The 16485-nt window shown below is 30.6% G+C and overlaps 3 protein-coding genes across 5 annotated transcripts; 1 reads left to right on the forward strand and 2 right to left on the reverse strand.

The window, feature by feature from the left end:
- Positions 1 to 20: 20 nt before the first annotated feature.
- Positions 21 to 1820, reverse strand: RpL13A (ribosomal protein L13A). The gene is made up of 6 exons (XM_069118529.1): positions 1697 to 1820; positions 1102 to 1232; positions 887 to 996; positions 546 to 691; positions 218 to 340; positions 21 to 145 (listed from the first exon to the last, which is right to left on the reverse strand). The coding sequence occupies exons 1-6, from the start codon at positions 1715 to 1717 to the stop codon at positions 62 to 64; spliced, it is 615 nt and encodes a 204-aa protein (XP_068974630.1). The 5' UTR covers positions 1718 to 1820; the 3' UTR covers positions 21 to 61.
- A 431-nt stretch (positions 1821 to 2251) lies between these two features.
- Positions 2252 to 13208, reverse strand: BRWD3 (bromodomain and WD repeat-containing protein). Its single transcript, XM_069118886.1, has 22 exons — positions 12995 to 13208; positions 12850 to 12908; positions 12750 to 12779; positions 12481 to 12540; positions 11686 to 11836; positions 11506 to 11604; positions 11058 to 11395; positions 10826 to 10980; positions 10441 to 10758; positions 9936 to 10353; positions 9630 to 9855; positions 8431 to 8755; positions 8148 to 8343; positions 7830 to 8078; positions 7538 to 7759; positions 7084 to 7462; positions 6517 to 6916; positions 6171 to 6401; positions 5898 to 6078; positions 5671 to 5824; positions 5474 to 5581; positions 2252 to 5234 (listed from the first exon to the last, which is right to left on the reverse strand). The coding sequence occupies exons 1-22, from the start codon at positions 13035 to 13037 to the stop codon at positions 4306 to 4308; spliced, it is 5271 nt and encodes a 1756-aa protein (XP_068974987.1). The 5' UTR covers positions 13038 to 13208; the 3' UTR covers positions 2252 to 4305.
- An 896-nt stretch (positions 13209 to 14104) lies between these two features.
- On the forward strand, positions 14105 to 16163 carry Dhdds (Dehydrodolichyl diphosphate synthase subunit). Of its 3 annotated transcripts, none has more exons than XM_069118889.1 (6): positions 14105 to 14163; positions 14651 to 14845; positions 14957 to 15118; positions 15204 to 15352; positions 15482 to 15666; positions 15744 to 16163. In XM_069118889.1, exons 2-6 carry the CDS (start codon positions 14685 to 14687, stop codon positions 15972 to 15974), a joined length of 888 nt encoding a protein of 295 aa, XP_068974990.1. In that variant the 5' UTR covers positions 14105 to 14163; positions 14651 to 14684; the 3' UTR covers positions 15975 to 16163. The 3 variants fall into 3 exon arrangements, with proteins under 3 accessions (XP_068974990.1, XP_068974988.1, XP_068974989.1); XM_069118887.1 differs by having other exon boundaries at positions 14110 to 14538; XM_069118888.1 differs by having other exon boundaries at positions 14110 to 14384.
- The last annotated feature ends 322 nt before the right edge of the window (positions 16164 to 16485 follow it).

The raw sequence follows: 16485 nt of genomic DNA on the forward strand, positions 1-16485 counted from the left end.
AATACAATAATAACTCAATGTAAAATGTTTATGGAGCTTTATTATTTTTACAATTTTTGTATTAATTGTATCCAAAATTATTAATGATTGCTGTATACGGTGCGGTAGCCTTTGCAACTGTTTGCCCCGCTTGTTTGGTAAGTTTCTGAAATAAGAAATGAAGCGTATAAGAAATAGTTCTTGATATCATTTATATTTGTAATGTTTTTAGATATACCTTAAGCTTATCTCTCTTTTGAACTTCAAGAATTGATCTGACACGTCTCTTGTTTTCCAATGTACGTACAACAGCCTTATATTTCCATCCAACTTCATGAGATAATCTACCTACATGACAGTACTAAAAAATAACATTGTATTAGTATCAATGTTTTTTAGATGGAATATATTTATATACATTTTTTTATTATTTACTCAGTTAAATGTGACATCACAAAGTATAAAAGCAATTATACTCAGGCGCAAATTACCATACCATCATTGTAAATAATTAAATAATTTACCAAATATAATAAATATATTTTTAAATTAATGTTCTATCTTACCTTCCTACCAGGTTTAAGACACATAACTCTCATGGCACCTGGTACAACAACACGTTTTCTGCGGTCATATGGTGGTGGACAACCTTCATAAACCTTTAACCTTCTGAGAGCATCCTTCCCCCTTTGTGTTTTATGTGGGATCATTCCTATAAATTCAATGATATTTTTATTTATACAGTATACTGTAAAACATATGCAAGGTTGTTTAATTGTTTATAAATTAATAATCTCATATAAATGTTTTTTTCATGATATTATCAAATAATGTAGGTAATATATACATAATCATCGATTAATATAAAGTATAAAATTCCATGTAAATAAGTCATATTTCAACATACCACGAACTGTTTTCCAAAGTATCTTACTAGGAGCACGGAAATGAAAGGGTCCACGAGCTGGATTTACATTACATCTCTTACGTAAAAACGACATAAATTTCAGCTTATTCCTAAAATAAAAAGTTATATGAAACACACTGGAATAATTATACGTGAAAATACTTAAAAAAAAGAATACATATATATCACGAATACTTAATTATAATATTACTAACCTGAAGAAATTACCAGAAATGTTGAGTTGTTCGCTGCGAACAACAATTACTTTATTGCCCTGTAGGATCGTTTTGGCAATAATAGCTGCCAAACGACCAAGTAAATGGCCACGGCCATCAATTAATATTGGCTGAAAACATAATTATGGCAATTAATATTTTTTTTGTTCCATATTAAGGCGTTATATAAAATAAATATTTACAACAATGAATTTTCGGTTTTACCGAAGATTTGAATTGCATAAATGTATGTACGATTACCAATAACAAATAACACGTGTCAATTGACAGCTTTAAAAATAAAATAATTATTTCTAAGATACCGTATAATTAATGTATGCATGTACTATTTTCATACCGAAAAATAATCACATAAAGAACTTGCATCGTTGTTTGAGGAAATATAGCAAATGATATTGCAAGAAAACACGTGTACATGAATTCAGATACAAAGAATATATTTCTAGAAAAAGTAATATCGAGTGGGGGAAAAAGTATTTCTTAATTTCTATGTATAGTGTACAGATTAAAAGAAATATATTGTGTAGCTTAAACTACTTTTAAGGACTTAAAACATTAAATAAAAGATACATACCTTATTACTGAAGCCAGTCATTTTGTTACTCTACCGGAAAAGGATTCATGAACATTGAGAAGTATGCGACCTCTTACCGGAAGATATTCTGACGATATTGTCAGGGCATCCAACATTATATCTTTTTTCCTAAATGAAAGCATAACAAACATAATTCGTTATTAAAATATTGATACAATTTTTATTACTTTATATCGTATTATATTCCATAATCATTTTATTTGAAGAAAGTTTCTATCTATAACATTTTAATAATATAGTAATTATATTAATTTATTATACTATATTACATTACTGGTGAAATATTTTTCAGAAATTATAACATTTGGATATAATTTTTTATAAATATTATATATAAAACATATTGCAATAATATTAAAAAATAACATTAATTTTTCTATATAAGATTTAGAAAATTACCAATTTAACCAAAAAGAGCATAACCAAAACTGCCATCTGGCGTCAAAATAAAGGTTTATGTTCAATTTTGTAATTAATGAAATTAGGATTTAAAAAACAGGTTTTTAAATAAATAAGGAACAAATATGAAACAATTTAATATCTTTTTATTGGTGACGGTGGGTTTCGATAAACTAAGTATGCAACAGAGTACATTGATTTCACAACTAAAGTTTTGAATTTTACATAAATCGAAAATTTCTGTGTTAAGTTTTGTTATTTAACAATATTTATGTACACGAAATTATATTAATTCTGAAGATTAAGATACGAAACACGTTAATAGTAATGTAATTAAATGATCAAAGTTAAGATCGGTATTAAATTATAATATAACCAGATATTTGACTTCTTGAGTCCACATGATATGACTCCTTCTCTTCAAGGCGTTATTAAAAAAATATCCGTTATATTTCTAATTATTATTATTTATATCATTTTATGTTTAATATTCTTAAGCTAATATCACAATGGCCCGAGACAGTCAAGACTTCCAATATTTGTGCACATATTCTTATACTATGTTAGTTTGCCGGTTGCATAACTGCCTTGAAAAACTTGTATCCTATTGTATAGTAAGTGAAATAACTTTTATGCTATATAAATCTGAAAAATGTCTATTTCTATATATGAAAAATTCCTAAAATCGCACGAGCATTGGTTCTTAATTTTCTAACGGACATACAAATTACATGTAAAAACTTTCTACTTCATACTACAGATCATGTAAAGCACACATTTGTTTTACATAACTTTAAAAAAAATTGCAATCATTTTACAGTGTGTATTTATATTTACAAATAATATATTTTAAGTATAGTTGCAAAAAGCGAAAACAGTGCCGTTATTAAATTAATGAAATTGAAAGGTATTTAGTTTTTGTGTGATTATTCTTTTAAACAACAAAAGAATTTTATCTATGTTCTTTAAATAAATAATCATATATGTAAAGGCACTGCCTCATTTAATGTAATTTACACAATATGGATGGTAAGTACAATTCTTTCTTCAATGTACAAACACTTGATTTAATTTATGAATATTAAAAGTATGCACACAATAAAAAAATAATATTCCACATATATGTTCAATCTGAAAACAATTTTCGATCTGAAACCAATTTTATTTTGTCTTAGGACATATTAGAGGAAAAATTATCTTATTAGAAAAATGTACAAATATGCAAATACTAAATTCATTAAGTAAATGTCAGTGTTATTAAAAAGATTTACAATATAATTTCATTTGTGTAATCAAATATAAACATAAACACTGATACAGATTATTTTTATCAATTGCATGTAGAAGATAATGCCTTTTTTTGACTGTTTAAGATCTTAGCATGAAAGTAGTTTTTCATTTGTCAAAAAAGCAGAAGTTGAAATTATTGAGCTAAGCTTAAAGTTATGTTCCCCGAACAAGATGGGTATTTTTTTTATATTATTCCAGGTACAATAACATATTTTCAATAATGTAATATAAACATTATCATACATCCTATTTTTTGCTGTCATTATTGTATGTAAATTCAGGATTTGTAAAGAATACTCTTCCATTAATATTTTTAAACAATATATTATCAATAACAGTTGCAAAAATAATTGTATAACGATTTAATCGTTATTCCATTCTAGGTATTGGGAATGATGCCTAAGTTAAAACTACAATAAATATTTTATATTCAAATAACCAGTAATATCATAAAATTTGGAAAAATGTATAAAAAGTATGTTGATCAAACAAACGAATATTATAGAATGATTACACTGTTTCCGCTTGCTATTAAATCTGTCTTATGCACTGCTAATTGATTACATATTTAAACATGAAAAAATAACATTACCAATGTGCTTCATAATAATGGAAGTACTTTGTAGCAGTGTTTATGATGAATTGCTATGACAATCTCAAGTGTTTATACGTACAGCCTATCTATAATCTTACCTTAAACTTTTCAGACAATATATCCTGGCATACACAAGTTTAGTGTAATGCTATAATATGGATACAGTCAAGTGTTTATACAGTCGAGTGTTTCAGAATAAACATTATCAAATAACATTTTAAATTTTTACATTATTCTTAAACATTGGTAAGAATTACTTGAAAAATCATAATTTACACTTTTATTACTAGTATGAAAGATGCTGTTAGGGTGAATCTAACAGAAAAGCCCGTGCACGTTCCGTCATTTTGCGCACACGCCCTCTGCTACTTATACTAATACGTGGTACATTTTCAGGTTCAGGACTTTCATCACTTTCTTCTGCATAATATCGACGCTTAATTTTACGTCGATTTCTAACTGGCATTGTATTGCTCTCATCACTTTCTTCATTATAGCGAGGTCGTTTTCCAGTTCTTCTTGAATTTTGTACAGTTTCTTGATTTTGTATTTCTCTTGTTCCACGAATTCTTCTTTGAGATCTTGATGATACAAAACCTTTGTCTGATTCTTCACTATCTGAATCCTGATTATTAATTTCATTTTGAGACTGTTGTTCTTCTTCTTCTTCTTCTTCGTCCTCTTCTTCCTCTTCCTCTTCTTCCTCACTCTGACTTTCAATATTATTTCTTCCACTTTTTGTCGTGTTCTTCAAACTTTCATTGTGTTCGGGTGTAGATGCTAATTTTCGTGATCTCGTTCTACTTCTATTAATAACTTCCTCTTCACTTTCTTCATCTGATAATTCATTTGCAGAAAATGCTTCATCATCCTCATACTTATCATTCTTTGAGTTTTCGTAAAAGTTTAGCTTTGACTTTGACTTTACTTGTTTACTATTTCTGGTATTTTTCGCACGATTTTTCCGAGTTTGTTTTCCACGTCCACTGGGTGTATATACTTCCCCAGAATCACTATCAGCACTAACACTGGGTACCGTTTTTCTAGCTCGTGTCCTTCTTACAGGTACACTACCACTACTTTCACTTTCTGTGGAAGCTTCCGAGTCACTGGCTTCACTTCCACTTTCTTTTGGTTTTTTAGGTACTGCAGATCTAGATATCCGAAGTTTTAGCGTAGGTCGCGTTGCAGTAGCAGAACGTTTTGTATGTCCATTTGTCATACGTGATGGCCCTATAAAATAAAAAAATGTTAATCAATGTTTTTTTTCCTTTTCACATAGCTATGTGATTAATCTTTATTATTTTATAATATATTTATTATAATTTTATTATCATTATTTTATTCTTATTATTATCATATAATGTCAAGTTATTAATATCTATTCACATGTTCTCACTCTGCTCTCTGATAACATTCTATGTATTTATATATGTGTATGTGTATACTACAAAAACAATATATATATATACCTGGTGCACACATGTTAGAATTATTCTTTTCCACTTCATCTGAATCATCATCCTCACTATTTATCTCATCATCATCATCCAAACAAGCAGATTTTGATTTTGAAGGTGCTACATATCATATCAATTGTTTAAAATTTATTCTAAATTTATCTAATTTATTTTATCAAATATTTTTAACTGATATAATGAAAGCATACCAGTGCCATTTGTTAACCGAACTTTGCCCCTTTTAGCTTTCCCTCTTGTATTTTTTGCATTATTATTGCGTCTTCTTGCAGATTTCCAGTTTGAAATAATTCTTCCCATATGCTCTTCAAACATGGCTGATAATCTTATTGTCATTGAATATATCTAGAATAAAGATTGTACCATTATCTTGTACAATACTTGTAATATTCTTCACATAATAATAAGTATGACATACCCTTGATCGTTTGTTAGTATTATAATTTCTACTATTTGTAAATATTAACCGCATGTCTTTGGCAAATTCTATGGGAGTTTCATAATTTCCTCCTAATAAATCCTCTTTTACCGTACGTAAATCCATTGGTGTATCTATAATTTGATGATAATCTGGGTGCTCTAATCTATCAACTGGTTCTCTATAAAAAATCAAATAAAAATTATTACAAAAGATATCCGTCTCGCATATGTATATTATGCGTATCAATATACTAATATTAATTTATTTTACCTGAAAGGAATAGAATCTTCACATTGCCATAACGTTTCTAATAATTGACGACATGCTACTTTCCAATCAGCTGATGCTTCTTGTGAACGTAAATTTCTGCTCGAGGTTGCTCTCTGAGTGCTAGTTGAAGGTCTATCCTTTGCATCTTCTACATCAACTTCTGATTCAGAAGAATGGTATGTGTCAACCAATTGGTGATAAACAGCCGGTACATCTAATTCTGTAGTTTCTCTGTATAAATGGAAAATAATACATTTTTATTAATCATATCTTGATAAAGTTAAAATAAAATAAAAAAAATATGTAAATGATATTAAATTTTGTGAATAAATAAACTAGACCTTACTTTATAATACGTAGACATAGGTCGGTAACTATTCTTGCATGCTTTACTATTTGACTATGTGGTTCATTAAATTGTTCTGCATTTGTTGCTAAGTATCTGACATCAAACTGTGCGGATGTTATTCTTCGATAAAAATGGTTTTCAAAACGAGCTTTTATGGTTGTTAAATCAATAGGATATTCCACAACAAATGCATATGAAGGATATGCATTGAGATCAACAGGCGCCATAAAAGGTTCTGCAATTGCAAGGCTCATCACTTGATCTAGTCCACGTATAATTCTGCGGCATGTTGCTTCTCTATCTCCCATTGGCCATTCCTCTGCATGAGGCTGATATAGTATTGTACGTATCTCTTCTTGAAGCACAGGAACTGCACCTCCAAGTACTACTGGAAGTCCTGTAATACATAACACATTATACAAGGTATTAATATCAATAAAATGAATACTCATATTCACACTGTGAATAAATTAAGATTTTATATTTTTCCAAAGTTTACCAGTTACTTTTCCCAATATTCTCCAAAAAATTTTTAATTGTTAAAACATTTGAACACACACATACTATTTTCATCAATTGGTTCAAGATCCCAAGGACTCATTCTCTCATATTCGCCATTATCCCATCTGACACGGAAACACATGAAAAACGATTCTGGAAAATCTTCGTCTAAAGGTTCCATTGATTGTATTTGACCCATCCACCATCCGTCATCAATCATGCAACGAAATCGGTCTCCTTCAGACCAACTACGTGCCAAAGCTGTGTCAAATGTTTGACGTAAAACTAAAAAATCTAACACATCAGCCATATCGTGATATTTAATAGTAAAATTTTCTCCTGTTAATTTTCCATATTCATCCATTAACGCCAACTTTAAACAGCATAGTCGAGGTGGACGTATTTCATACTTTATACCTACTACTTTTACAAATTCCTGTGCCTGCAGAATATCAAATGTTTTTCTAAGTAACTAATACTAATGTTCACAAAGTAAATTGAGAGAAAAAAATCTTACTCTTATATTGACTTTATTCCATGGTTCACATCGTGGACCAAGTTCATATACTTTTTTATTCCTAACAGCGTCTAAGTAGAATTGGTGACCTTGTCGAAAATATACTATTTCATCACCCATTTGAGGATAATATGGAGCTTTCCTTGGTATTATTTCGGTAAGCCATTCTGAAGGTCTAAAAACTTCTGGGATATCATCAATGCCAGTAGACAATGGAATATCCTTTAAATAAAAAGAAAATTTCGAAAGAGAGAAAATAATAAATTTATTTACAAAGAACGTTTTTACCTACCTTTTTTCTAGGACGTCTATTACGCCTTCTGTCCATATCACTTGGTGGTGTAAGAGATCGTTTTTTTACAGGTTTGCGTTTACTTCGCTTTGGTGGTTCTAAATTTAAACCATGATCTGCAATCCAATCTGAATATTCAGTACTAGACTCTGATGTGGAACTATCAGAACACAAATCTTCTTCATGAGCAGTAGAATCATTACTATTACTACTGGCTGAACTTCCTGTTGTTGCCGCATTATCGGGATTCTGTAAAGATTTACGAATTATTAAGTATATACGAATTATTAATTTGAATTAAAATTGTATAAAAAATACCTCGAACTCATCATCTTCTTGTTCTTCACTACGCATAGCTCTAGTTCTATATCCATGTCTAGTAGTTCTATTGCGTTTTCGATTTGCTATTCGACTACCTATATTACCTTCGGTATTGGCAGTATTTGATACTGGTTGTGGTCTTTTTCTCATTTCGCGTTTCAAATTTTCGAGTTCCATTTCTGCCGTTGCATGTCTATAAACATTATATCCTTATTTATGAATTTAAACTACTTATAGATATATTCATGAAGAAGGAAGTAATTTATAATACAAAACATACAAAGTTTTAAATTGTGTTTCTCTAATAGCTGGATTCATGGGTCGAGCAAGAATAGGCTTATTCCAAGGTGTAGTATTATCTCTTTGCCAATTACCACTACTTTGTCGTACACCTTCGACATCTCCAACTCTTCTTAAACCAGACCTGCTTCCTCGCGGACTAGCCATTTGACGAACTGGTTGCTCTGCTGCATTTTCTTCTCTTTCATCAGCTGCATTTTCTGCATCAGCATTAATATTTTGTCTTTGTGCAAGCGCTTCAATTAACTGATCAATATTGGACCGTGGTTCTTGAGCTGGAAGTCCTTCTATAACTTCTTGCATCCCTATAAAATAAGATATATATCTTTTAAAGCTTCAGGAAATATCAGATTATACATAAAATAAACAATAATAAATAGTATAGCGGCATTCAACAGGATACTAAGACACAGACGACGGTAGAGCAGTGGTTAGCGGCGTTGGTTACAAAGGTTCCAAACCAGGTTCAAATCCCGGAACACGTAGTCCGATTTTTTCTCCACGATTCCTAACTGAGAACACAGCGACCTATACGCCAGGAGCAGCACTATCACCACTACCTATACCCACCTCAAATTGGTGACCCCGACGTGATGATCTACAGTGAAAAGAGGTGACGACCGTGATAGCGCTGCCGAGACTTCGATCACCGCGAATCTAAGAATGTGGAAACGGAGACCTACTACCACGCCGCGGCGACCGTACGCTGAAACGCACGCACCGTACCGACAGGTACTCACTGCCACATCGAAGACTTCGCGCAACATCTGCACGGGTTTGACAACAAGCGACCGACGCTGTAGCCCGCATCGAAACGACAAATCCGCAGATGTCGAACTCTCGCAACTACACACGGAAAAAACGACGAGCGAAGTCGTACGACCATATGTACAACAAAGAAGAGAACGTTATCATTGGTGAGGGGGTACTATAGCGGCACTCGACAGCAAACTAAGACCCGGACGACGGTAGAGCAGTGGTTGGCGCCGTTGGTTACGAACGTTCCAGACCAGGTTCAAATCCCGGCACACGTAGTCCGATTTTTTCTCCACGAATCCTAACTGAAAAGAAGGCAATCCAGCAGCGGTACCTCACAGCGACCTATACGCCAGGAGCAGCACTATCCTACCTACAACCGACCTACTATCCACCTGAACAGAAATAAAATAATTTATGTACCTCCAGCACCTACTGCAATATTTGGTACTAATTGTTCTCCTCTACAGTTTTCTCTCCCAGGAACCAATCTTTGCAGAGCTGGAGGATAAGGATTTCCATCAACATCTACTAAAAATGGTGGAGGCATTAAATGAGGTGCAGTTTGTGTTTGTTCATCCAAAACATAATTATTTGCATCTCGTATTAAGGGTCTATAATCCGTATGGAAAAATAATTCTTTGGGTACCTATAGAAATATAAAATAGAGAATATACAATTCTAATGTGTTAATAGATATAACAATTATATAAAAACAAATGTATTTACTATTTTAAGTTTCTCCACACCAGATCCAAACCCATATATTAAAAGATGTCCATGAGAATCTGTTGCTGCTAACATTGTTCCATCTGGAGACCACTTTGCATCAAAAACAGCACCATTACCTTGCCCTTCAATAAAATTTTGAAAGCATGCTATCGGTTCTGTGTTCAGAACATCCCAAATTATAAGTTGTCCGTCATGTCCAGCACTTAATATAACACGGGGATCTATGGGATGAGATTCTAACACAAAAACTTCATCTTTATGTCCACGTAAAATTTTCACCAGTTCACCTGATTTTGCATTCCATACTTTAAGACAACTATCATTTACAGCTGTAATAACCCATTCATCACTTACATCCCAACTAACCATAGTCACCTTAGCCTTTTTGTTAGAATCATCTTCTGTTTCTGATTCTCTAGAAATTATAAGAACAAAATAATATTTAGTCATTAATATTATACAGAAAAATATTCATAAAAAATATTCATAATACTTTAATTACCCAGGAAGTTTTGTAGTCATCAACAAACGTTTGTATATCCATTGTTGTTGTTCAAAATGCCAAACATTTGCAGTACCATCTTTAGAACCCGAAATAAATTTTAAACCATTATGTGCCCATTGAATACTATCAACTGTATCAGAATGTGCTTCCACCTCTAAAACTCTACATGGACCATCATCTCCTAACATTGCATACACTCTAACATGATGATCTGCAGAACCAGCAGCCATAAATGCACCACCAGGGCTAAATGATGCACATATCATTTGTGCTTGACCAGGCCGCATTTTTTCATGGTATTGAATTGGTTTTGGCCTAAAAAAAAAAAAGATATAATGTTATTTTTCATTATGTACGGGATATAAATATTATTGAAACTTACTGAAAAACTGCTCTTTCATTGCCTTTCTTTGTATGAGACCAGAAAGCAACAGATCCATCTGTACTTGTAGAAACTAAATAATATACGCCATTACAAGATATAGGACAAAAATTTACAGATGTAATCATACCAGAGTGTCCAGATAGAACTGCAACCTGATAAAAAGTAATAAAAATGAATTTAACAAAATCAGTCTTTATAATAACATTAATTAACATTCTAATCAACTTACAGGAGACATTGTTTGAAAACACCAAACTCTTAATATTCGATCTAGGCTACCAGCAGCAAGTAAAGTGTTATCAAAATTTACTGCAATATCCATAATTTCAGCAGATGCTCCTCGAAAAGTTGCTAATAATCGCCCATCAATAGAACTCCATACTTTAACAAGTAAATCATCTGCACCAGTTATTATATATTTCCCAGTGCGATCAAAAAGAACACAATATACTGCAGATAAATGTCCTAATGTGTGTCTATACAGCTGCATTTTATTGTAAAACTTTGTTGGTATTGCCTCTCGTCGACCTAGAGGCCCTGAATTCTCCCTTCCCTGAAGTACATGTACTATATAAAAAAGAAGTAACATAACAATAAAATGCTTTATGTACTGAAAAAAATAGTTGATATTAGCAATATTTATGTACCAAATCTAAACAAATAAATATTTGATTTACCTATATTAGGCACTGATAAACTATAAGGTGAAGCCAAAAATGGTTTTCCACCTAGTCTGCCAGAATATGAAATAATGCCATGCACTTGACGTTGGACATCTACAACAAATTTAAGATATTCATGCCAAAAGTCAAATAATTTCAATAATTACTTAAACATATTTATATCTTTTACTTTACCTTCGTGTGTACGTAACAAAGATTGTCTGCCAGCTCCTAGAAGGGATATCGCTCCTGGTATGCATGGCGGTACCTCTTTTTCCAATACTGGTCCAATTCTGGCACATATTTGTAATAAATGATTTGATCCAATATGAGAATATTTCTTTTCCTAAAACATTAGAATGTCTTTATAACTATCTTTTCATATCCTATTTTATAATATAATATCATTACAAATATATACGATCATACAATATAATACAATCATTATATGTATTTTATGATATCCAAATATTTAGATCACAGATATTATATATATGAAGAGAAAGATGATAATTACGTTTTGCAATAAAACTAGTTCGCACTATTAATTGAATTTTAAGTAATCTAAAGTAGTTCCTATTTGTAACCAATCAGAAGACAAACAAGCAAACGCAACCAATCCGAATAGCCGACTCGTCACACGATACTAGTTTCTATAAATAAGGTCTGAGCATGAGATATATTCATTGATCAGTGCATGCAAGATGGCCGGAAGTTAATGCTTATTGGTTGAAAGCAATATGGTGGGAGAATCTTGTGCAACAGCAACATAGGATCAGAGAAGTGGAGGAGGAAGAAGGGTTGAGGAGTGGGACAGAAAAGGGGTAGCACCCTATTAGGGGTACTTGATACATTGGCATTTGACTAGCTTACGACGTAACAAAAATTTATCATAATGTTATTTCGAAAAATAACCTATTTATTTCATCATATATGATGAATTATTATACACAAAATAAAATTCCTTCCTGAAATATTAATCTTACTTACCAACTCTTCAAAGGTTTGATTATGTACATGCCCTCCCCAATCTAGTCTTTGCGGTAAAACCTATAAAAAAATAAAAAAATCATAAAAATAAGTCGATCGATCGATCGATCACACTCGAGATAAAATTGTGCCAATTTGTCGAACGTCAAGGTCGCCGACCTTGAAATTCTAATGTTTTGACAAGCAGAAACCACGTGCAAACCATGTGGAGCCGATGGGTATGTATAGTGTCACCCCGGCAAAACGTCAACTCAGACCAATCGTCTTACCTTAGCTCGCTCCAATTCACGCTTCAACACCTAGAACGTACGTTGTTCATCATAATATGTTACAACGAAATTTCATGGATTTCAATTCAATAATACTTACGTCTGCGGCTTCGCGACAAGGTCCCGCCGCTAAGAATTTAGCAATTAGGAAGTACAGCTCTGTAAGAAAGAACGCTGCTTAGGAATGAACCGCACGCCTCGCTTCGTTGCGGATAGTAAGGGCGCTTATCGCTCCCATTCTTTACCTGGTGCTATTGCAGTCTCGTTCTTCGTTACGCTGCCCTCCATTTCGCCTGATCAATCGTTTATTATTCACTCACAGAGAAAGAGAAACATTTGCTTTTTAGGGTCATAGCGCGGTAGTAACCATTTCAGATTTCATTTTCTCTCGCGAGGTCTCGACCGCGAGACGCACACGCACGCTCACCTCCTCAACGGAAAGTAGTCCCCCCCCCCACACGATTGTCGACACAACGTACCATATTATTCAGGAACGTAACTTGCCTCCCAAAACCCTGTATAATTTTATTTTCATTTGAACCGCTTTAGGAGAATGAAACACTTTCCTCTTCTCTTTCACATTTCAATAAAGAGTGAAATTAGATAACTAATTTTCATATTACTATCATAGACCTTAATTTGATATGTTCGAAGTTTTTATTACGATTTGTGGATGATATCTGCACCATGTAACGCGGTTTATTTGAAATTAAAAATACAGTGACGGTAACCGCAATTGTAAGAAATATAAAAAAAGCAGACAATCTTGATTTAAAGGTGACATAAACTAAAGTAGGTTATCAAATGAAGTTTGTTATCGTTGTTGTTATTATATGTTGATAAATATAAATTAATTATTATTAATTATAGGCTTTGGTAGAGGAATGGAAAGAAATTTTTACTTAAAACACAACTTTCATAATTCTACAGCGATTCGAGTTAAACAATAAATAATGACCATGAAAACTGCTGTTAATAAAAGGATGATAATGTCCTTATATAATTTTTACTGTGTTTTATTTAAATTTTATATACTGCTGTAGGACATGAACGTGTTAAATTAATTTTTTAATTTTAATCATATTACTGCTTTAATGCTATGATAATATTTTTGCACTTATTTTGTAATATGATATAACAGAAATTTTCATGCATTATGAAATCGAATTCTGCTTGTATCTTTTTTAGACAAAGCTAATTAAAATATTATTATTTGATATTATTATACATATTTAAATACTTACATATATTTAAGAGGAATAAAAACATAATGTGCATTTTTTCACAAAAGCTAAAACTTCAAGATGGATGCTAGGTAACTCGAATAAACTCGAAATATCGATGTGTAACGATATGTATATACACATTTGTGTAATGTATGTGAATGTGTGTGTATGTATGTATGCGATACCACGTATGTAACTTTTCGAAAGTTTTTAGAATTCTCGAAAAAATTGCTAATGGATATGAACTATTATATTGATATATATCTTACAAAAATAAAGAATATTATGTAACAAATTGTTATAATTTTTGAAGACGATAAATGTGTTCCAAAATTCTAATACGGTTAAATGTCGACGTGTCAATAGAATGATGATTTTAGTATTATTTTTTCATAAAACATGACATATTGTTAAGTATTATTTAACACTATCATTATTAAAAATTACACAGTTACAAATTTATAGTAAATTATACACATCATTCGATTTATGAGATATTATGGCAACTGATATATTAAAGATTTAAAAAATGGCTAAACATGTAAAATTAGTTTAAATTATATGTAAATATTAAAATTATATAATTTAAATTTGTATAATATTTATCAACTTTTATATAGAGAAATCTCTTTTTAACATATCTTATTTATTACTATTGTAAAACAATTTGGTTAGGACTTTTTGTATTGTACTTGAAACTTTGTGAACAATGTCATGGATAAGGGACAATACTCTAAATTGGTTTCAATATTTGGCTATAAGAATTTTAAGAACTGGACATATTCCTAAACATGTAGCATTTATAATGGATGGTAATAGACGTTATGCAAGTAAAAATGGAATGGAAAAAATAGAAGGACATACAAAAGGGTGTGTACTAGTAAAAAATATCGCATGTAAATGTAGCTTTCACATTTTATTTTTGTCTATTTTATGTATTTTATGTATGTTGTATATTAAATGCAAATTGTAATTTTTAAGATTTGATAAGTTTGCTGAAACTTTACAATGGTGTACAGATCTTGGTATACAAGAAGTAACATTTTACGCATTTAGTATTGAAAATTTTAAAAGGAAACGAGAGGAAGTAAATGGGCTTCTAAATCTTGCAGAACAAAAATTCCAGAGATTATTGGATGAAAAGTATGTTGAAACATGTTTTATCTATAAAACAGTTTATTTAATATTTGTGTAAATATAATACCATGTAATAAATATTTGAATATAGGGATAAAATACGAAAACATGGATTATGTGTCCGTATAATTGGTAATTTGTCGCTATTACCTCAAAATATACAAGAATTGATAGCAGAAACTATGATTCTTACTAAAGAACATAATAAAGGATTTCTCAATATTGCATTTGCTTATACGTGTAAGTGTACTTAAAAAAACCTTTATACATTAAAATATCAAACATTTTTGCTACACTCAATTAAATAATGTAATATAAATATTATTAACTTTTATATTTTTCTACCTTCTTTCATATATAATATTTTAGCAAGAGATGAAATTACACATGCTATTAAAGATGTAATCGAAGGTGTTCAAAATGGCGATATTCTTTCTGAAGATATTGATGAAAATTTGATTTCCAATTGTTTATATACTAATTATTCACCAAATCCAGATTTATTAATTCGTACTTCTGGAGAAGTCAGATTTAGTGACTTTCTTATGTGGCAAGTAAGTTTAAAGATTATAGGCTAATTCTTTGTTTTTCCTTCCCTTTTTTAAATACATTGTTATTTAATAAATTTCAGATATCAAATACATGCATTTATTTTACCACTGTTTTATGGCCAGAATTTAATCTGTGGGAATTTCTCAATGCAATATTTTATTACCAAAGATGTTATTCTGATATACAAAAAGTAATAAAAATGCAAAATATGAAGCAAATAATACAAAATAGTAGACAATCAACATACATAGACAAATTACATCATAAAAGACAAATAACACTTGAAAGAATATATTTATCAAACATTTAATATATGTATTGAAAAAACAAATATGATTAAGATTAATTATGATCATTAAAGTTTATATAACATTATAAATCAATGTAAACATACTTTTTTTTAGAAATTTACATTTATGTATATACTTCAAAAATATTTTTGTACTTTTCTTTTTAAATGCTATAATACTATTCAAATACGTGTAAGTATTGAAAATCTATAAGTCTTCTTCTATTCTTGTATATAGAAAAATATATTAATATATGTATATTAATATATGTATATAATAATATATGTATATTTTTTCATATTGAGTAAATTTCTTTTAAAAATAAATATAATGTACATAATGATAAAAAATATCAGACAAAAATAGAAATTTATGCATATACATAAATTCATTCTTTTATTTCATTCTGTTGTTTTACAAATTTGTATATATTTATACTGTATGTATATATATATATATATATATATATATATATATATACATATACATACATATATATTTATAAAATTCGTATTTAAGATATTTTTCTGA

The sequence above is a fragment of the Bombus flavifrons genome, chromosome 8 (assembly GCF_040668555.2).
Source record: "Bombus flavifrons isolate JBK064 chromosome 8, iyBomFlav1_principal, whole genome shotgun sequence".
In the NCBI taxonomy this organism is placed as follows: domain Eukaryota; kingdom Metazoa; phylum Arthropoda; class Insecta; order Hymenoptera; family Apidae; genus Bombus; species Bombus flavifrons.